Genomic DNA, 22,166 nt, shown 5'->3' with positions numbered 1-22,166 from the left:
CAGATATTCTCATCATACATGAGCTCCATTTTGCCGTTTATTTTATAACAGGAATAGACCCTCTGACCGGTAGGCTATGTACAGCGACCAACCACCATTTGTTTTGTTTTACGTGCCTTTCTAGCGGCGTGTAAATCTGGGGCCTGAAACTGATACTATAATAACACAGATTTCCTCAATTTCAGTCTCTGTTGTTTCCCAATATGGTACGTTTTACTGTGAAAAGACGCACATAGGCTTTCCCCGTATTTACAATACAGAAATTTCCAAAAGTACACAATGTAAGTCGTTTAACCGGCCAATTAGAGATTGTTTGAGAAGCCCGAGGTTGTGTGTGTGCATTTCAAGCTCTTTAAAGGTCTGAGCGGAGCTCGTTTCACACACCAATGACTCACTGCTCACCGCAGACATTCATAATTATAGACAATCTGGTGATTAACCCTACGTCCTCACATCACATCTCGTTATGCCCTGAATGCCACCAAGATGAAAAAAGGTGCTGCTTTTGTTCACATTAAGACTCAAATTGATTTAGCTGCTCCAGAGCTCGTAAAGAAAAGCACCATTAATCTAAACCATGGCTGACCTTCAGTAAGTGAGAACTACATGTTCTCCTGCGTTTTTTTGAGGTTGAATTACAACTTGTACTGTACGCAAGCGTCTTCTTGGACTTCTAAAGAAAACTCTTTAATGTTTAATGACTTAGACTTGACTATACCACAATGTTGCATATACTGTGCTTTCATAAGCGCTCGAATAGCTGGAGAGATCTCTTCTGAACTTAATTTAGGATTTTCTTTCTGAGTTTTAAGATTCGTAGATGAGAGTGGATGGGAAACCAAAAGCAAAAGTCATTTCACTCGTGGACCAAGTTATTGCATTTTGACGAAAATATGTCTTTGAAGAAAATGCACTGATGAACTGAAAACCTTAAGCATGCATGCATTAAACTAAGAAAAATTTAAATTCTGCCATCATTTACTCACCCCCTGCTGGTTCCAAACCCGTATGAGTTTTTTGCTTCTGCTGAACGCAAAGAAGATATTTTGAAGAATGCTGGTAACCAAACAGTTGATGGTAGCCATTGACTTACATAGTATTTTTTTTCCATACTATGGAAGTCAATGGCTACCGTCAACTGTCTGATCTTTTTTGTGCTCATCAAAAGAAAGAAACTGCGTAACTTTATATATGTAATATTATGCATTGTATTATTTAGTTAATTTTCTTGTCTTACAAGGAACTGAATGTGTATAAAAACTACTGATTGCTTTGACAGCCCTAGTTCTATGACCAATGCTACAAGTCAGAGTGAAACACCGACTATTTTATTATTTTTTTTGCTCTACTTGGACAGCTTGAGAGAAAATTTACATTTCTGACAAAGCCTGATGTGGATTTGTGTAGGACGGAGGCACATCAATGCTGATTTGATCAGGAATCAGAGGAGTAATCATAGATCAGGACAGCTGTAAGTATATTCTTGTATGCTTTCATATGAGTCTTGTTGAGAATAATCACGGAGAGTTGTGCTGCTCACCGGTTGCAGCCGCATTATTCCAGACTTTTCTTCCTCTACACCAGCTACTTCACACTCAGTCCATTTCCCTTCGCCAGTATTGATTACATAAAGTCTCTCTGATTGCATAAAGACCCTTGAGAAGTCTTTCTGCCAGGTGCATGACCTGAAGACAGACAGAGGAAAGTCTGATCCCGGTATCAGCTCTGGAACGGGATTGACTCTGAGATCCTCCTCCTGCCCTTTCACTGCTGGAGCCTTCAGTCATTATTATCTAGTGACTTTTAGAGTGGTGAACTTTTGGAGAAGGAATTACTGCTGCTAATTTTCAGTCTATTTGGTTTCATCTCACACAACCTGAATAGCCTTTTTCGCTCCAGTAGCAGCTAGCTAAATTGTATTTAACTGTAGCTTTTTATGGAAACATGCTCTAGGTTGTTTTTTTGTTGTTTTTTTAATTTACCTAATCTTACAAACATTAAGTTTTTCACCTCACAAGACTTTAATTGGATTACATGTGGGTTATTGTGATGTTTTTATCAGCTGTTTGGACTCTCATTCTGACGGCACCCATTCACCGCAGAGGATCCAATGCTGAGCAAGTGATTTAATGCTAAATTTCTCCAAATCTGTTCTGATGAAGAAACAAACTCATCTACATCTTGGATGGCCTGAGGGTGAGTATGTTTTCAGCAAAATTTCATTTTTGGATGAACTATTCCTAACTAATGCAACAAAATTAAAGAATTTTAATCACTAATTTATTTTATTATAGTAGTGCACTTAAATTTATAATGAATCCATTTGTGGTTGACGATATAAATAATTTTTAAATTATTAATTACATTAACAGAAACCAGACAGTAGATTTTTTTTCATTTAGATTTATTTTAGATTATTTTAATTTAGTTTTTTAAACTTATCTTTTAACAAATGGTTGGATAGTACTGAGTTTCTATTATGTTTTTGAGTTTTTGTCTAATGTAACATTTATGTTTTTGTCTAACATTTATGATTTGTCTAATAACATTTGTGGTAACTTAAACATTTTAAAATGAAACTTTTCTTGAATCATTTTATGACTTCTTTGAGGGGGTCAAGCCAAATGATAAATATTAAGACATTAATTGTATGACAAATTTTCATCAATCTAGACTGAATATTTTTAAAATGGTGTATATATTTATTAGAAATTCAGTTAATCAATTAATAATATGAGCTTTTACAAAACAAAATTCATAGAATTTAAAATAAATCACTTAGTAACTAAATTTACTTTGGCATTAAATCATTTTTATTCTTAATAAAATTAAAACAATTTATATAAAGATAATTTAAACTGTTTTTAACAATAAAAAAAGGTTTTATAGTTAATAGTTATTTTCATTTAAAAAGTTTAAATTAAATTATTATTATTATTATTATGGAGTGTACGAGGGTCATATGCCCTAAAATGGAGTAATGTCTCATCACCAGAGAACAGACAGCACACATCTGCAATGTCTGAAACTCATAAATCTCAAATCATAGCAGATAATAATTATTGAGCGCTGCTGGCGCGTGACCTCTTCAAGTCATTGCCCATCAGAAGCAGTTCAGTCCGTTCAATCAAAACTCAAGGAACATCAGTCTACAGAGAGACATACAGACCCCAGACATCAGGAGCTGATGAGGACATGGAAGCCTTTCCCACTTCACCAGTGTTGAAGGAAATCAATATGCAATTTTCTCTCTGAATCTGCACTGGATCCAAAAAAAAAATCCATTTTCCATTTCTTCCACCTGAGCTTCTGAACAGCTGGGTCAACAGCTTTTGTTCCTCAGACAGCAGTAATTAAACTACTCAGCCTGAAGACTCTTAATGACTTAGAGTTGCATTAATAAATCTAAATGAATGGAGATTTAGCTGGTGAGTGCAAGACTTAAAAATGAAAGAGATGTGTGGAATAACAAGAAATCAGAGCTTATTTGGCATTAAAATGCAGTTAACCTCAGTTCGCTGTAATGAAACTTTAAATGTTCTGTCTGTTACTAATAGTAACAATAAGTTTATTTTATATAGCACCTTTCTGTAAACTCAAAAATGGTCACAATAAGTAAACAACAGCAGGAGAAAGTAATATTAGATGAACTAACAATGAAAAATACTGTACATCTAAAGCATTTATTATTCTTAATGTTAATTTCAACATTTATTAATATGCTGAAAAATGGTGTAGAAAATTTTCATGCAGAAATGGCAAAGAAAATGACAAAGAAACGGCAAGTAACATTGAATTAAACATTAAATTATTAAGTAGAAAAACTAAATTGGTATTTTCTTGTAAAATCTGTTGTATTTCCAACTTTGAAAAATCATTTTTACAGTGTACTTTATTAAAATCAAAAGTTAAAGTAACATTAACAGACATTTAAAAAACTGTAACAAATGTATTTCATTAACAATGAGCATTAACTAACAGTAACTAATGACTTATTGTGAAGTGTTACACTTTAAAAAAAATTTTTTATAAAAAATATACATGGAATACATTTTACTAGAAAATACCTTTTAGGTTTTTCTTAAATGTGAACATTTCAATTTAAATGTTACTTGTCACTTCTATGTTATTGTAAATTTTACTAGCAATTTCTGAGTGAAAGTTGTTGTATTATATTTGTATTATATATATAGTCGTTGTATTATATTTTTCACCATGGAAACTGGTTTGGATCAGGAGATGACCTTGACTTGTTTATCTGTCCCATTTATTATACTTAACCTGCTATCAAGTCTGCAAAGATAATTTAAGAAATGTTACATTTTAAATAGTATTATTTCATAGTCAACTCCAGATGACCTGTCAAAACTCTTTCCATTATTATTTATTTTTTTGGTAGCGGGAGTCATTAGAAAACGTTGCACAGATTATTGTCATAACAACCAACTTCATTTGAATATTTCTCAAATAAGGCCTGTGGAAAAAAGTCCATATCGAGCCCTGAGCTAATATAATATAAATGTTAATGAAGATTTGTGCAGTGAGCTGGGAGATGAGTATTTATAATGCTGCAAAACCACTTTAACTTTTGGATATGAAATTGGATATTGGATTCCTTCTTTCCATTTTTTTTTTTTTGCAGGAGGATATAATAATACAGCTGACTGTAAAATAAATTAGGCCAATACTGAGTAATGAAAAAATGTGACTATTTGGCCAATTCCTAAGCCGATATGAAATTTGAAACCTGTAATTGTTTTCAGTCTTATTTGGGGAATAGTAATGCAGCTGGAATCCATCCAAATGCAAATGCTTTCCCTCATTCATAATGCATCCATGTATAAAATCATGATAATTGGATTCTGAAAAGTATTTTGTAAACAACAAATGTCATGCGATATAGTTGTGATTTTGTTTACGATAAAGCCATTGCATATAAAAATGCTGCTATCAATTTTTTCTTGAGATTTCACTGAAAATAAATGCAAATATGGCCTTCATAAGTCAGTATGACTACATAGTGGTTATTCGGTCATTTTCTCCATTTATATTAATATAATTAATCAATCAAATTAGACAGCATCTGTCATTTTAGTGGTAATGGCCTCATGAATATTGCTGAAATGAGATCGGGAAGAAGTTAATACAATGAACTGATTCCATGTGAAGTGGCCAGTGGCCCTAATTAACCCAGACATTTGGTTTTGATGTTGATAAATTGAGTGTGTTTGATTCACCATCTGCTACAGCTGCACTCAGGTGCATCTAAACCCACGACAGGTGCTGCGATTCCTTCCCCACAACCTTACATACACACAGTGCCAGCTTTCTCTGTCTGCTGTGTTAAGAATATTCTATAGACTCAATGTTACTCAAAAGTGGTATTTTGAGGCTGATAAATGATCAATTATTTTAATATGCATTCTAGTGTTTGAATGAATCACAGCCACACGGATAGCCTTATGACCACCAGTAAATATTATTTTATTCTTAAAGGAACAGCTACACAAAAAAAGCCCTCAGGCCAAATTATAATATGTAGATGAGTTTGTTTCTTCACTGGAACAGATTTGGAGAAATTTAGCATTACTCATCAATGGATCATCTGCATTGAATGGGTGCCGTCAGAATGAGAGTTTGTAAGAAACAATCAAGACCTTTTTAAATTCAAACCATTGTTTTCAGCTAACAACTATGAGTCTCTATCCATAATGTTGCTTTTTGCAGTGAAAAAGTCATTTTGTCTGATTCAGGAGAGAAATATGCACAGATCAAGCATCATTTACAAAGAAAACTGTTCTAAACAAACATGACAGTGGATTTGTGAGAGGACTACAGGGGATGGACTTCCTTACTGGAGGAGTGTTATTATAGATTATGGACTTGTATTTTAGCTGGAAGCAGTAGTTTAAAATTAAAACCCCTTAATGATGATTTAGTTTCTTACAAACGTGCAGCACAAGACTAATTGAAGGACTGGAATCATGTGGATTATTGTGATGTTTTTATCAACTCTCGTTCTGACGGCACCCATTCACTGCAGATGCTCCATTGATGGACAAGTGATGTAATGCACAAATTTATCTATACCTTGGATGAAAATGAGCTTTTTAAGTTTAACCATTCCTTTAAATCCAATGCCTTTTAGGCTGATTCGGTTCCGCTTGACAATAAATATAGAAGAAAAAAAAAAAGTTTTTATTTTTGCAATTTTTATATAGTGATTATAATGGCAGTCTTTTCCTAAACCACAAAGCCTACAGCCAGACAACAGATGAAACAACTGAAAATACATTAAAATAATTAACATGCCAATCATAAAAATATCTTTACAAATAGTTTACATTTCTATACAATATGAAGTAATATTACTAGGTCTCTGAGCTGAGGTGTTATGAGACCAGCGACCTAAACCGTATAGAGTAACTTTTCTCTCAAACAAAACACTGATTTCAAAATATAGAAAAGAAGAATCAAATTTTTCTAATGGATCCATTTTCAATCAATCTTTTTTCTTTTTTGTGCTATACACATCTTTCCACATTCTGATTTAAACAAACAAATTATGTACAGTAGCAGAATGAAAATGTCAGCAGAACGAATATGAATATTCTGAAGCTTTTTCTGTAAATCTGCCATACAAAAATAGAGTTCATTATAACACACTCCATACTGAATGACATCATAGAGAACGGAAACAATGACTACTACTGATTTACACACAGCTATGCATGATAAAAACAAAATACAGTGACAATATCATCTTTACAGTATCATTACAAATTATGATACATTAAGACATAATTCATTTTTTAGAGTTACTGCGGTCTGACAATAGTTCAGTCATCCTGAAGTTTAGAAGTTTTAGAAGTCTGATGAAAGTAATGTGGCAGTAAGGAGCTAAAATGTGTTTATTAAACCAAGTACTTGACTAGTTATTTTACTTGATTTGGTCTGGGAAAATTATATGCATTTCGATCCATGTAGTACAATTACACAATCAGATTTTATACACACACACAAAAAAACATTGGTTTTCAGAAAAACGGGGTACAGACGCAAGAAATCAAAAACAAGCAGACACACACACACAAAAAAAATTGTTTTGACTTCTAATGAAACGTGTTCATTGTCAGACCTCATATTTTAAAATCTTTAAAATTCTAGAATTATATAAGGTTTCAAAAATGCCATGTTACATTTTTCTGACATTTAAGGCTCATTTTCCACACACAGACTGTAAAAACCTTTCATCTTTACTTAAGGAAAATTATCCTTGAGGGAAAAACCAAACTTTAGAGTTTGCATGATGAACTTCAAAATTAAATGTGAACTTCTTTGCTTTTTACTGGAGATATGCAAATCATTTATGATTGAATGTGCCAGACACTATTAAATGAAAAACAGCGGAAGTGACTAGCGGATGCTAAACTTGTCAAAATATTTGCTCTGCATCTAATCAGCCGATCGAGAGCCTTCATGCCTGTTTGAGAAGAGATGTCCGTCTTCACAGTTTCATGTCTTCTGTTCAATGCAGAGTTGATTTCTTCTGTGGATGCAGAAGACTGTATTGCACTTATTTGTATCTGTGATCAATATGATTCATTCAGTCGCCATGAAAATGATTCAGTGAATTTATGAAAGTATATATATATGTGACACAAAACCAGTCATAAGTAGCACAACAATACATTGATGTAGATGGGTCAAATTATCGATTTTTCTTTTATGCCAAAAATCATTAGTATATTAAGTAAAGATCATGTTCCGTGAAGATATTTTGTGAATTTCCTACCGTAAATATATCAAAACTTCATTTTTGATTAGTAATATGCATTGCTAAGAACTTCATTATAGTTGATTTTCTCAATATTTTGATGTTTTGCACCCTCAGATTCCAGATTTTCAAATAGTTGAATCTCGGCCAAATATTGTCCTTGCTTATTTATTCAGCTTTCAGATGATGTATAAATCTCAATTTCAAAAAATTTACCTATATGCATGGTTTTGAGGTCCAGGGTCACATATACTCTCTAAAATCATTTAAATACATCTATGAAATAAAATACAGAGGACAAAATAAACTTACATTCAGTTGTCGATATCAGACACATGATTCTCCATCTGAAACACAAATTAAAAAAGAAAATTAGTTTAGGAATACATAACAGCTTAGCAAAATCTAATCTTTCAAATTAGAAATGCACTTTTATAGATGCAATTTGAATAAACTGCTATAAGCAGTTTTAGTCTCACATAACCATACCAGAATATAAATAAAGAAATATCCAGTAAAGACATGTATAATGTTACGAAAGATTTCTAATTTAAATAATTCCTTTGAACTATTAAGCAGCACAACTGTTTTCAACATTAATAATAGGCTACTAAATGTTTCTTGAGCAGCAAATCAGCATATTAGAATGATTTCTGAAGGATCATGTGACTCTGAAGACTGGAGTAATGATGCTGAAAATTCAGCTTTGCATCACAGGAATAAATTAAATTTTACGATATATTAAAATAAAAAACTATAACTATTTCACAGGTTATATTAATAGACTAATATGTTTTTGTTACGTTCTGATCATCTGCAGTTTAGACCTATTTAATTATGGCTTTTCAGTGTATTGAACCATCCATTTTATTCCCAGAAATGACAAAAACTCTCCATCTAATAGAGGTACAGTATTAACTTGGTATCAGATCTAAAAGAGGTATCCAATTAATCTAACCATTTTGTGTGTAAAATGCCTCAGGTGGTCCATGAAGACTTTATTCAAATTCATTCACATCATATCAAACAACCCATACTTTCTCAGACGGGCACATGAATATTAACAAAAGCTGCACGGCAACAGAAAAGCAGATGTATTCTGATAGTCTAGCCATTCATCTACTGAGAAAGAGCAGCTCAAGATCTCAAAAGACCTTGAGATTTACTCGGTCAATACTCACATTCATCATAATACATAAACAATCCTGTGACCTCAAGTTCCCTTTTGTAGAAACATATTCAGGGTCCAAAATCACTTCTCTAGAGTTTCTTTTAAAAAGTCTAGCCAATTTGTATCTGTATTGTTTGGGTATCTACCAAACCCAGCTGCGTTGGAGGGTCACGCTCTGACCTGAAATGTCTGTAACACTGTTGGGAATCTTTCCAGCGGGATTTCGCCGCGACGTTTCCCTCCAGTTTAACCAACGCAGGAGCTCATTAAAATACAGTCAGCCTGTCTCCTCAGTGGGAAGCACATCCTAAATCTTAATTTGACTTTGCTGTTGGTCGCGGTGCTGCTGGACCCCAGTGTCTCCAGAGGTTCTGACTCGGGTTTTAATTACAGAGCGTGACAGGTGAGGGTTAAGAGAGCAGGAAGCAGCCCAGCGGAACCCTGTCAGCTTCTGCTCTCCCGGCCCTGTGTCTCTCATGTCCGCAACCATGAATAAATCTACAGAATTAGCTTCAGCGGGGCTTTTCAGAGCCGCTGCTGCCAGTAAGGCCCCACGGGGGGCCAACGTACCAGATCAGTGCTGCCTTCCTCGTCGTAGTCATCCTCACCACCATCCGTCATTTCTCCTGCCTCCGCATCCAGCTGTCCTTCCCCTCCCTCCTCTCCGGAATTGTCTGCCGCCTCTGATATCGACCCCTCGTGCAAAGAGTCGCAGTTGTCCTCATATTTCCTATGAGGTTCTGAAGGAACGACACAGAGATATGAGACGATTATGGCTCATATCACAAATATTGGTCATACTGAGAGCACAAATTGCTTTTTTTTCATCCCAAAATGATTTTTTTTCCCCACCTAAAAACTTAGATAGCACTTTATAGATAGCTAAAAAAAAATTTTGATTGCTTCCATTGTCCTCATTTGTAAGTCGCTTTGGAAAAAAGCGTCTGCTAAATGACCAAATGTAAAAATTAAAATGTTTTCACTCAAAAATGTTTCAAATTTGTCATTTCTAAACCCGTTATACTTTCTTTCATTCCAAGAAATATGATGTATATTGAATATCATATTTGATATATCAGGTTTTATGGCTCATATATGTAGTATGATACAGTAAGAATACTTGAGGACGAAAAAACACCTTGGTTTTATTCAAACTGAGCAAAAATATGCACTTTGGTGCAAATGCTGATATTTATATGGTCAAAAAGTTCACTATAAAAAATGTTTTTTGATTTGTAAATTAAACAGATTATTGGAGAACATTTTACAATAAAATATTATTTCAGTCTATTTTTCTACTTCTAAATTTCATGTTTAATTCTTACCAATTCTTTGTAATTATCTGTGAAATTTACTAGCAATTTGTGAGTGAATATTGATTACACAATTTTTAAAAGAATTTTTAATAATTTTTAGAATGTAAATCAATGTGATCTTTATAATAGTATTGCAGACAACTATATATATATAAATAAGTTTTCAATCTATATCTCCCAGTTATGGATTACTATTAAGATATTTAAATGCTTAGTTTTATGCTCAAATCTCTATATCATTTTTGATACATTTTAACATTTTTTAACATTAAAAATAAAAAAATAAAATGTATGGATAAAAAAATTGTTTCAATTGTTTCAGTCCTGTCAGTGTTCATCTTGAAATATTACTAACAATATAAAAATAATTTTTATGTTTACTTTATAAAAATAAGTAAAGATTTGACAGCAAAAACAAACAAACAAAAAAAAACACACGTACAACCTGTTTTTAGAATTATACTAAAAGTATTTTTTACTTGCTAAAAAAGTCTGAACTATCAATTAGATGAAAGAAGCCATGTAATAGATTGTGTGCAACAGGTTTCTCTGCAAAATTTTTATCAGATTGATAATTGAGAGGCCTTAGAAATTTGCTTAGAAAATATATAGTAGGCTTTATATTACAATAAACTGTAGAAGTTCTACCAAAGAAAGTCAGTGATATGGGTTTCGAACGACATGAGGGAGAGTAAATGATGAAAGAACGGTCATTTTCTTTTTCTTGAATCTGTATGGATCAAGCCCATGCAATAGACCTAAAGTTTGACTCGTGAATGTGCGACTAGCGTTATGCCGTTCCTCAGTGTGTCTGCTAGATGAAAACAGTGCTCTCATCTACTGGCGAACAGCGAAATGTGATTTGCTATAGTAAAACAGTGCAAGATTGCCTGTATAACAGTTCTGATAAATTGGCTGCTGTCTCCTCGCCGGTCACAGAGATGGATAGCGCATATACACTCCCAATATTTCTCCCCGTAGAGCCGATGTTTGCAACCCTATCCCACTAAACTGGATTTTATTTCTGTTCTCTTATAGTTCTCTGTCTGTCTCACCGCACTCGGATCTCTGCTGTTTCTCGATCTTCTCCAGGCGGCCCAGAAGAGAGTCGATCTTCATCTTGATCTGAGTCAGTTCACGTTTGATAGTCTGGAGTTGATCGGACTTCACTGCAAAAGAAAATGCAATGAACACACATGAGGTAAGATCTGAGGAGATTACAGCGCATCCATGCACATCCTTCTATCACCACAGATAACTCAAGTCTGAAGAAGACTTGTTCAAAGAATTCCCTGTCCTGCTGTTTGTAATTTAGTTTTATCCCTAATCTCATTCAGACATGCTGGTTGATAACAGCCAATGCAAGTAAGACCATGATACTCCTCGTGTTTTCATGGATACGGCTTTTATCAGTCAATAAAACCTAACAAGACCTGTTTTCAGCCTGTTGGAAATACACATGATCAAGTTTGAAACTTTTTTTCTGTTACTTGACTCTGGGATTTAATATTAACATGCTGTTCATTACATACTGCAATATATATATATATATATATATATATTTTGCAAAATATATAAATATATTCTTAAAATAATAATATATATATATATATATATATATATATATATATATATATATATATATATATATATATATATATATATATATATATATATATATATATATATATATATATATAATGTGTGTGTATATATTTACAGTCTTTTAAGATATTTCTTATATTTCTATATAGAATATATAGTAACAGTATTTTATATATAAAACATGGCACACACACACAGTAAAAATTTTTTAAATACTATTACAAGAAAATATATTTCAATCTTTGTACTTAAAAAATGTATGTTTAATTCAGTGTCAGATTATCCCATGATGCAAAACAACCCAAAAACAAATATACACTGTATATATACAGTATATTGTATATATAATGTGTGTGTATATTGCAAAAATGGAATAAAACATTACTGTAAAAAGGATGTTTGTACACTAAAAAAAAAAACAGTGAAACAATTTTCACTCAGAAATTTATAGTAAATTTCACAAATAATTACCAGTACCATAATTATGAAAGTGCAAGTAACACATTGAATTAAACATGAAATTTTGAAGTAGAAAGACAGAATTTTGTGTAAAACATACTCAGAAAATCTTTGCTATATTAACTTCAAAAAACAATTTTTTTTTACATGTCTTCAACTGCAACCTGGCTATAGATTTGGTCTGCTAACACTTACGTTGTAGTTCAGTCCAACAGAGAAACTATACAGTTTAAAATCCGGGAGTCACCCTGAAAGACTCTCCATGCAATGAATCCACTGCGTCTCATGGGATGAAAAAGTCTCTGCTCAATGCCTGCTAGCTTAATTCATGCTGCTAATTTCTGTGAATATTCAGTGCTTTAAATATGTCCACTGCTTTTTTTCCATCTGACAGCTGTCAGATTAATCTCCCTCAGATGACTACACCATTGAATGCACACTGAATCTAATAAACACTTTAAATCAGCAGGTCTCTCTGGGCAGACCAGAATGACCTTGGTCATAAAGGAAAACCCAAATAGGCTGAAAAAAGGGGTATCAAATAATATCCAACACTGGATCAGTTTAAAAATATGGAAATGGTTTAGTTGTCTTCAAACAAGGTGGAATTGTCCTGCTTTCATGTGTTTTGAAATCAGCCCAAAACCTCACCTTCCGTAGATCTGTGTTTGTATGACTCTTTCTGCATTGCATCTTTATGTTAGTATGTGGTGGCTAGCGAGTCAAGGAATCATTCGTTCAAATGATTCACTCAAAAATTCTGATTCAAAAAACTGTCTAAGAGTGTGTCACTGAATTATTCAACCAATTCATTCAGGAGCAAAACATTAAATGATTAACCAATCCATTCAAAAATGTTGAATTATTTGACAACTAAACTACAGATTGTCTTTCAAAACTAATCATTCAACTGATTAGTAAAAAAAAAAAAAAGCCGATCATTTATTCAGGAACGTCTCCGTTACATAGGTAACCCTCTTTCCCTGAAGGAGGGAATGGAGATGTACGTCGGACTGACCGACGTATAGGAATCTCGCTAGAGAGGCCAATCTGCTTCGAGTGTAACTAAAACGAGCCAATGCACATTGGCATGCAATCAAATGCAGCACCTCGCAGCGCGGGTATATAATGAGCAGCAGGTGCGTTGCATCTTCAGGTTTTCGCTGAGGAGCCGAACAGGTAAGGCAGCAGCATCAGCGGGGTCCAGCGACTGTGGCGACGGGACGTACGTCTCCGTTCCCTCCTTAGCTCCTAGCTGCCCCCTTCCAGCGCTCTGTAGCCAGCCTCCTGTACCCCCTTGCTTAAGGACGGTGGGACAGGGCAAACACAGAGAGTGTCGATCACTGCTGTTCCCCAAAACCCATTCAGTGAGACTTTTGGATAACACTGGGAGAGCGTACCCTTTCACTGGAAAGGAACGATGTGGAAGCCACATCCTTCCCCGAAGGAGCTATGTGGAGAAGTACATATGGACTAACCCCATAGGGCTGTACTACATATGAAAGTACTGGGGTGACTCCAACCTGACGAGAGGTGGGTTCTCCCAGAGGGAAAGACACGGGTTTGTTTAGGAGCAACCCATGGAATAACCCATATGTGATCCCCATAGGGTCACACATGTGGAATCTAGCCTAAATCCGGTTCTTAAGGATACAACTCCGCCACGTCTGGCTGCCTTAGGGTGATCGGAGGACTCAACAGGGTCTGCCTTGTAGGGACTCTCTGGAGCAATAAGCGTATGTAACGCAGCAAGCCGACACTAAGCCGGGACCTCTCCGTGCCTCTGACCTGAGGTGAGAACACAGGAGGAGACTGGCTCGACACGAAGGCTATAGAACCTAGCGAACGTGTTAGGTGTCGCCCAGCCTGCAGCTCTACAAATATCTGTCAGTGAGGCACCATGAGCCAGCGCCCAGGAGGATGCCACGCCTCTCGTAGAGTGGGCATGCAACCTGAGCGGGCAGGGGCACGCCTTGTGCTTGGTAAGCCAAGGGGATAGCGTCCACTATCCAGTGGGCCATCCTCTGCTTGGAGACAGCCTTTCCCTTCTGCTGGCCTCCGTAACAGACAAAGAGCTGGTCTGAGGTCCTGAGGCTTCGAGTTCTGTCTATGTACAGTCGCAAGGCACGAACTGGACAGAGCAAAGCCAGGGCTGGGTCTGCCTCCTCCGGGGGAGCAATCTGGAGTGCTTGAAGCACCAGAGCAAGGTCCCAAGAGGGTATGGAGGGGGGTCGAGGAGGAATTAACCGTCTCACCCCCCTAAGGAACCTGATGACCAAGTCGTGCTTACCAACAGACCTGGTCGTGGCATGCAAAAATAGCGGCAGCATGAACTTTGAGGGTGGAGGGAGACAGCCTACGCTCCAACCTTTGCTGCAAGAAGGAAAGCACGACACCGATCGAACATCTTCGGGGTCTTCGAGACACCACACCACTCGACAAACAGGTTCCACTTCAAGGCGTAAGCACGTCTCGTAGATGGTGCACGTGCTGAAGCGATGGTGTTAAGTACCTCAGGGGGTAAGTCACCTAGAACCTCCACGTCCCGTCCAGGGACCAGACATGGAGTTTCCAGAGGCCTGGACGCGGGTGCCAAAGGGTGCCCCGTCTCTGAGAAAGAAGATCCTTCCTCAGAGGAATTCGCCAGGGAGGGGCTGTCATGAGGAGCGTGAGTTCCTGGAACCAGGCCCGGTTGGGCCAATAGGGCGCAACTAGCAGGACCTGCTCCTCATCCTCCCTGACTTTGCACAAGGTCTGTGCAAGTAGGCTCGAATATGTGCGAAGGCTCTTTTTCCAGTTGACCTGAAGGCCCAACTGGCTGAGGTGACCGAGCACCAAATCCCTGTGTTCGCACAACTGCTCCCGAGACTGAGCAAGAATGAGCCAGTCGTTGAGATGCGAACGCCCTGTTCTCTCATGGGAACAAGGGCTCCCTCCATGACTTTCGTGAAGACGCGGAGAGACAGGGCCAGCCCGAAGGGCAGGACCTTGTACTGATATGCTCGACCCTCGAATGCAAAGCGCAGAAACGGCCTGTGTCGAGGATGAATCGAGACATGAAAGTACGCGTCCTTCAGGTCGATCGCTGCAAACCAATCTCGGGGACGGATGCACTCGAAAATGTGTTTCTGCGTGAGCATTTTGAATGGTAGCTTGTGAAGGCTCTGATTCAAAACTCGCAGGTCCAAGATCGGTCGTAACCTATCGCTCTTCTTGGGTACAATGAAGTAAGGGCTGTAAAACCCTGACCTCATATCGGCTAGAGGGACCGGCTCTATCGCGTCCTTCGCCAGTAGGACTACAATCTCCGCATGCAAGACATGGGCATCGACAGCTTTCACTGAAGTGAAGTGGACACCTCTGAACTTGGGGGGGACGCCGGGCGAACTGAATCGCATAGCCGAGCCTGATGGTCCGAATGAGCCAGCGAGACGGACTGGGGAGCACTAACCAGGCTCGCAGAGACCACACAAGCGGGACCAAGGGGACCGTAGGCATACCCGCAGTGGGGCAGCGAGGTGGAAGGCAGGGACGCGGCTCAGGGGCTCTCTTTGGGAAGCAGCCCGTAGCGGGGTCTGAGTGTGCTGTGCAACATTTACCTGGTTCCACGGTCGGACAGGGGGTGCAGGAGAGGCTTGGGTGACCTTCTCGAACTGCGCGCTGCTGTCCGCTGGCGATAGAAGAGGTGGATGAGAGTGGAGAGGTTTTACTCCTCCCACTACTCTCCAAGCCCTCTTCGGACCCGGAGATGATGGAAACTGCTCTTTTATTGAACCGCTGCGGAACAAAAAGAAAAGGGAACACCCGGCCCTCCTCTGGGGGAAGAAGCGGTGCAGTCACCATCTCCTGAAGAGCAGTCCCAACCATCTCCGGGTCGCCCGTCCTAGGGCCTCTTGCTCCTGGCTTTGCCGCCCCTCTTGGCGGGGGCCTGGACGGGCTGGGGACCCCGCTTATGACTGGCTCCACGGTGCCGCTTGGGTGGAGGCTGCTGCTGTGGCGCGGGAGCAGGGGCAGCCGAAGGGGGTCGCCCTCGGCGACGAGGAGGCTGAGGTGCTGCCGGTGGCAGGGTGGATGCAACAGCGGACCGCCGTGGCAGGATGTGACTGATCGCCTCAGACTGCTTCTGTACAGCCGAGAACTGCTGGGCGAATTTCTCGACCGCATCGCCGAAGAGGCCGGTCTGGGACACGGAATTAAGGAACCTGACCTTGTCGGTATCCCTCATGTCGACCAGACACAGCCAGAGATGGCGTTCCTGGACCACCAAAGTGGACATTGCACGACCCACTGACCACGCCGTAACCTTCGTCGCCCGAAGCACGAGGTCCGTCGCGGCACGAAGTTCCTGAAGAACTTGCGGATCATGACCACCCTCGTGCAGGTCCCTCAGTGCCTTGGCCTGATGGACCTGCAACAACGCCATAGCATGTAAGGCGGAAGCGGCTTCCCCACAGACCTGGTAAGCCTTGCCGGTAAGGTCCGACGAGTGCTTACAGGCCCGGGAAGGGAGAGATGGCTCCCCCCGCCAGGTGGAGTTAGGGTTGCATAGCAACGGCCCGCTCCACAGGGGGGAAGCGTGTGTAACCCTTAGCCACATAGCCATCAAGGGTGGTGAGGGAGGAGGACCCACCGGCACGGTATCGGGCAGTAAAAGGTGCCTTCCACGTACCAGTGAGCTCTTCATGCAGCTCCGGGAAGAAAGAAACCGGGGTGGGTGGCTGAGAACCAGCTTGTGCCACCCCGAGAAACCAATCGTCCAGCCTCGAGGGCTCAGGACACGGTGGAGTATTCGACACGAGCCCGACCCTGTTGGCGGCCCGGGAAAGCAATAATTCATTCAGGACCTAAACAAGTGACTGTCGATGATTATGATTAAGCCATTGAAGCATTCAAATGATCTGTTCAGAAGCATTCACAAATGAAACAACATTTTTTTCTGAACGAGTCATTGAATCATTCCTTCAAGTGATTTGTTTAAAACCGCTAATTAATTTGTGAAATAACAGATTGTCTTTATGAGTCACTGAATGGTTCATTCAACCAATTTCTTCAAAAGTACTAATTCATGCAGGAACTAAACAAGAGACTTCTTTATGAATCATTCATTTAATGCATTATTAATTCAAGAGATTCATTCAAAAACTGTATTTATGATTAAGCCTTTGAATAATTTGAATCGATCTGTTCAAAAACATTGTTTCATTCACAAACTGAACAACATTTACTTTTTAAATGCATCATTGAATCATTCATTCAAAGTTTCTTTAAAAATGCTACTTAATTCGGTGAAATAGCAGATTATCTTTATAAGAGAGAGTCACTGAATGGTTTATTAAACCAATACTAATTCATGCAGGATTGTTAATTCTATTCATTTTATTAATTCAAGAGATTCATTCAAAAACTCAAGTGACTGCTTTTATGATTAAGCCTTTAAATCATTCAGTCGATCTGTTCAAAAACATTCTGTTTCATCCACAAATGAAACAACATTTTTTAATGAGTCATTGAATCATTCAAGCGATTTGTTTAAAAATGCTAATTCATTTGTGAAATACCAGACTATGGCCCTGTCCCAAATGGCACCCTAAACCCTCGCGGTCTTCCTCTGAGTCCGCACCTTCATGACGTAATGCCGCATTGACTGTCGGGTAGAAGTCTGCCGTGGAGCTCGCCACAGTGCGGGCTCGGCAGAAGTACGGATCGAGGGCGCATAACAGCCGCAAAGGGGGCGCTCACGAGCACCCTTCAGAACTCTAAAATGAGGAATGGGACAACCTACGATCTCGTGGACTTAATGGACACTTGCACACGGCGGCCATTGTAAGTCCGTAAGACCGCAAGTGCACATGAAATGTTCCATTTGGGACAGGGCCTATCTTTATGAGTCACTGAATGTTTCGTTCAACAAAAATACTAATTCATGCAGGAACTAAACAAGTGGCTTCTTTATGAACAAGTCCTTGAATCATTCATTTTATTAATTCAAGAGATTTATTCAAAAACTCAAGTAACTGTTTTTAATGATTAAGCCTTTGAATTATTTAATCGATCTGTTCAAAAACATCGTGTTTCGTTCACCAACGAAACACCTTTTTTTTAAAGTAAGTCATTGATTGAGTGATTTGTTTAAGAACACTAATAAATTTGTGAAATACCAGACTATCGTTATGAGAGAGTCACTGAATGGTTCATTCAACCAAAAATACTAATTAAACGCAGGAACTAAACGTGGCATCTTTATGAATGAGTCCTTGAATCATTCATTTAATAGATACATTTAAATACCTTGCTAATTTACATTAATTTATTAAATAAAAAAATATAACTTACATGCTTCAACAAGTTTATTCATTCATGAACAAAACAGTAGATTGCCTTTATGAGTGAATCGCTGAATCATTCATTCAAATGAATTTGTTTAAAAAAGCTCATTCGTTCAGGGACGCAACAAGTGACTGTCTTTATTTAATAATTCACAAAACAATGAATCATTCAGGAACTATTTTCATTGACAGAGGCAAAAACTAATCTTTTTTCTAAAAAAAACGATGCAGGGAAATGCAGCGTGGGTTGAATGGACCTCTATGTGCTGCACCTCTTGACACAAAAAACCTGCTTCTTCATGATAATTGGAGCTCCAGGATACATATAAATGCTTTGTTGAAAAATTCATTAGTCTGTATTTCCCAGTATTTTTCGAGCCGTTCCCCTCCTTGAGAAAGCTGAAGCTTGTCGCTTTGCTGTCACCGCCTTCAGCCCTGATAACACAGCGTGACCCAGCACTGCTGTCACACCGCTGCCAGCTTTTCCACTACCTCACAAAATGGTGTCACCTGCCATCACCCGCCCGAGGCAGAAAGCTCTGCGTGTGTAGGTGTTCAGTTGACGGAGCATCGTATCTACTGAAATTGAATGAATGTGTCTGTGTACAACAATTCAAATTGCTCCGAAGCTCCAAATACAACATGTCCAAAAATTGCCTTCAAGCTTTGCAAACGTGAATTCTGAAGGAGTTTTAATCTGGGCAACCTACGAAACACTAGCTGAGCATCAATTTGTTTTTGACAGATGACAAGGGCTGGTGAAACTCTCTTTTATCACTTGTTTCAAGCTGTTTCCTTGTGAATCTTTTAGAGGATGTGTGACGCGTCGTACATGAAATGCGGCGGATTATGACGCACAAAGTGTTGTTTTCCAAGATTCTAGATTAAAATGTAATGGGAAGTCTAGGGGAGGCAGGGACTAGTTGTCACAAACTCTGTATCTCAGTAACTGTAAGGTAACTTCTAAGCTCTCTTAATTATAGTCATTTCTGTCCTTTAAACAGGATTTGAATATCATAATATCATATTATCTTCATTTGTATGTATTTATTCATTTTTATCCATTTATCCAGCAAGGATGCATTAAATTGATCTAAAGTGACAGTGAAGACGTGTATAATGTTACAAAAAGATTTCTATTTCAAATCAATGCTGTTCTTTTTAACTTTGTATTTATCCTAGAATCTACTTATTCTTTTCATCATAAGAAAAAAATGCAGTTTCCACAGAAATATTAAGGAACACAACTGTTTTCAACACTGATAACAATAAGAAATGTTTCTTACAGCAGCAAATATGAAATAACAGCATATCAGGATGATTTCTGAAGGATCATGTGACACTGAAGACTGAAGTTATGATGCTGAAAATGCAGCTTTTCATCACAGGAATAAATTAAATTTGAAAATTTATTAAAGTAGAAAACAGTACTTTGAAATTGTAGTAATATTTCATAATATTAAATAAACGCAGTCTTGGTAGGCATAAGAGACTCCTTTCAAAAACATTAATAAAATCTTACAGACAGAAATTAAACAGCAGCGTTCTTACCTTGAGAAATATTCAGTGGAATAAAAAGTTTGATTACTAGCCCCGGTCTGCTAGTTTTTCCTTTTTGCCAGCAGTTCATTTTAAATGGTCCTTATAGTGTGACAAATGAAAAAGTCCAAATATTCCATGCAGGCTCATGATATTAATATGGGGCCACAAAAGCTTCATGCATAATAGAATTAGCAAAATCCTGTTTAAAATATTGAGATGGAGTACAGCATGTCACAGCGCAAGTCAAATTCCCGAAATTATTTCACAGAAAGAGGCAAATAAACAGGTTTTGCTATTCATGTCACTCTGGTTTATGGCTGACCTCTATTTGGGACACAAATTGCAGTAGTTGTGTTTTCACATCTCCTCTACTACATAGCAATCAGTGTTTTGGCGGCAATGAAAAACATCACAATTCTGATCTTAAACAGAGAACAACTGCAAAATATTTAGTGGTTTTGAGCAAAACAGCCAAAGTAAACTTTTCAGGCCAAATTAAATGCTATTTCGGTGTGGTATAAAGCTAATCTCCAGTTAGCGCTGTGAAGAGAAGGGAGAACACCAGTGAAATGCAGATTAAGGTAAACAGTGGCACTTTTGTGTACATGCCATGGATATTTTTGCCCGTGAATTGCACTGATATAAGAAAAGCCCCCGGAGAGGCCACAGCACTACAGCTAAGAGCATTAGTGTCATGCACCACGGCTAATCTCGACTTCTGAGCTCCGCGCTCGGAGGAGACGGCGGGATGCTGACAGATGCTGTGAAAGCTGCTACTTGTGGGTTAGAGATAAAATCTGAATTAGTGTTATGAATTCTAATTTACAAACACGACCGCATGATGTTCTGTCTTGCCGTTTGGCTCGCATCCCAGGCAGAATTAAAGGAGCATTTCAGACGGCCGCAAGTCTCAGAATGCTTACAAAAATCAATATGTTCTTGATTTTTGCTCCCATGAAATATAAAAAAAGTCTCTTTTTCACTCGGTGGAACCTGTAAGAGAGAGCTACTGACCGGCATGTTTCACCTGTGCCAGACAACAAACCAGCAGTTGGCAGTGAGGAATAAAGCTCATGCATTTCATATAGTGTGCCACAGACTGCCAAAGCCAGAGTTCAGTGATTTAATGGTATAAAGCGCATTGTGGATCTGTGGGAGCGATTCCTGCAACATGCACTGTATTATTAATGTCCTTTTGCAGTAGATGTATGAAAACGTATGAATGTCATTGCATTACACACCAAAATACCAAAAAAAATTTCCAAGTGGCATTTGCAATCTTCAGTCAAGTCAAGTCAAATTTACTTTTATTGCTCTTTTCACGTTGTTTCATAGCAGCTTCACAGAAAATCATGATGTTAATGTTTATAATATCTTAATACCCTCATGTCTTATAGTTGCATTTAGCAGAGTAGAGTAGGGAGATAATTTAGCTTTCATTTTGCAATTATACAAGAAATCTAACAGTTCAGGTTTGCTATATAGTATCATCCTATGCCAGTATACTATATGTATGCAGATAAAGCTGAACATATCTAACTTTATATTGGAAAAATAGGTATTTTATGACAACATCAAAATAAATCAAGCAGTTGATAATATATAAATATTAAAAATATTACATTAAATTCATAGCATTTTTTGTGCTTTTTAATGAAGTTTGTTTCTGTATACGGAGCCTGAAATAGTGTTTGTTTATAACTGCATGTACTCAATAATGGTTTCTGTACTTTCAGACAAGCTGAGAGGAGAACAGGACAGTGTGTACTATTGTGAAGAGAGAAGAGCAACATGTCTGCGAGAAATTGACCCATTATATATTTGCACACATATTCTACTACAAGAATAAATGCAAAGTTTTTTTTTTCTTTCTTTCCTTAAAATGCATCTAAATTCAACATTGTGTTTACTCAATAAAATTATGAAATAAATTGCAGTTAAATATTTCATTCTATAGACAGCAAGTTATT

The 22,166-nt window shown here is 38.0% G+C and overlaps 1 protein-coding gene and 1 long non-coding RNA gene across 7 annotated transcripts in view; one reads left to right on the top strand and one right to left on the bottom strand.

The window, feature by feature from the left end:
- Positions 1-1,355: 1,355 nt before the first annotated feature.
- Positions 1,356-22,138, top strand: LOC131533183 (uncharacterized). Its single transcript, XR_009269064.1, has 4 exons — positions 1,356-1,471; positions 2,063-2,196; positions 11,303-11,465; positions 21,933-22,138. It is a non-coding gene; the product is annotated as an uncharacterized LOC131533183 (long non-coding RNA).
- The window catches only part of LOC131533180 (RNA-binding Raly-like protein), a 141,317-nt gene continuing 125,328 nt past the window's right edge, over positions 6,178-22,166 (bottom strand). For 5 of the 6 annotated variants that reach the window (XM_058765332.1, XM_058765331.1, XM_058765329.1 and 2 more), the window contains 4 exons: positions 11,320-11,433; positions 9,519-9,688; positions 8,090-8,124; positions 6,178-7,549 (listed from right to left, as the gene is read on the bottom strand). In XM_058765332.1, the coding sequence (XP_058621315.1) occupies positions 8,092-8,124; positions 9,519-9,688; positions 11,320-11,433 (317 nt within the window). In that variant the 3' untranslated portion in view covers positions 6,178-7,549; positions 8,090-8,091. Of the gene's footprint in view, positions 7,587-8,089; positions 8,125-9,518; positions 9,689-11,319; positions 11,434-22,166 lie in introns of all 6 variants that reach the window. The other variant, XM_058765328.1, reaches the window with a different exon arrangement.

The sequence above is a fragment of the Onychostoma macrolepis genome, chromosome 24, assembly GCF_012432095.1.
Source record: "Onychostoma macrolepis isolate SWU-2019 chromosome 24, ASM1243209v1, whole genome shotgun sequence".
Taxonomy (NCBI): Eukaryota; Metazoa; Chordata; class Actinopteri; order Cypriniformes; family Cyprinidae; genus Onychostoma; species Onychostoma macrolepis.
The sequence above is the reverse complement of the archived record's forward strand: the minus strand, read 5'-3'. Positions and strand labels throughout refer to the sequence as shown.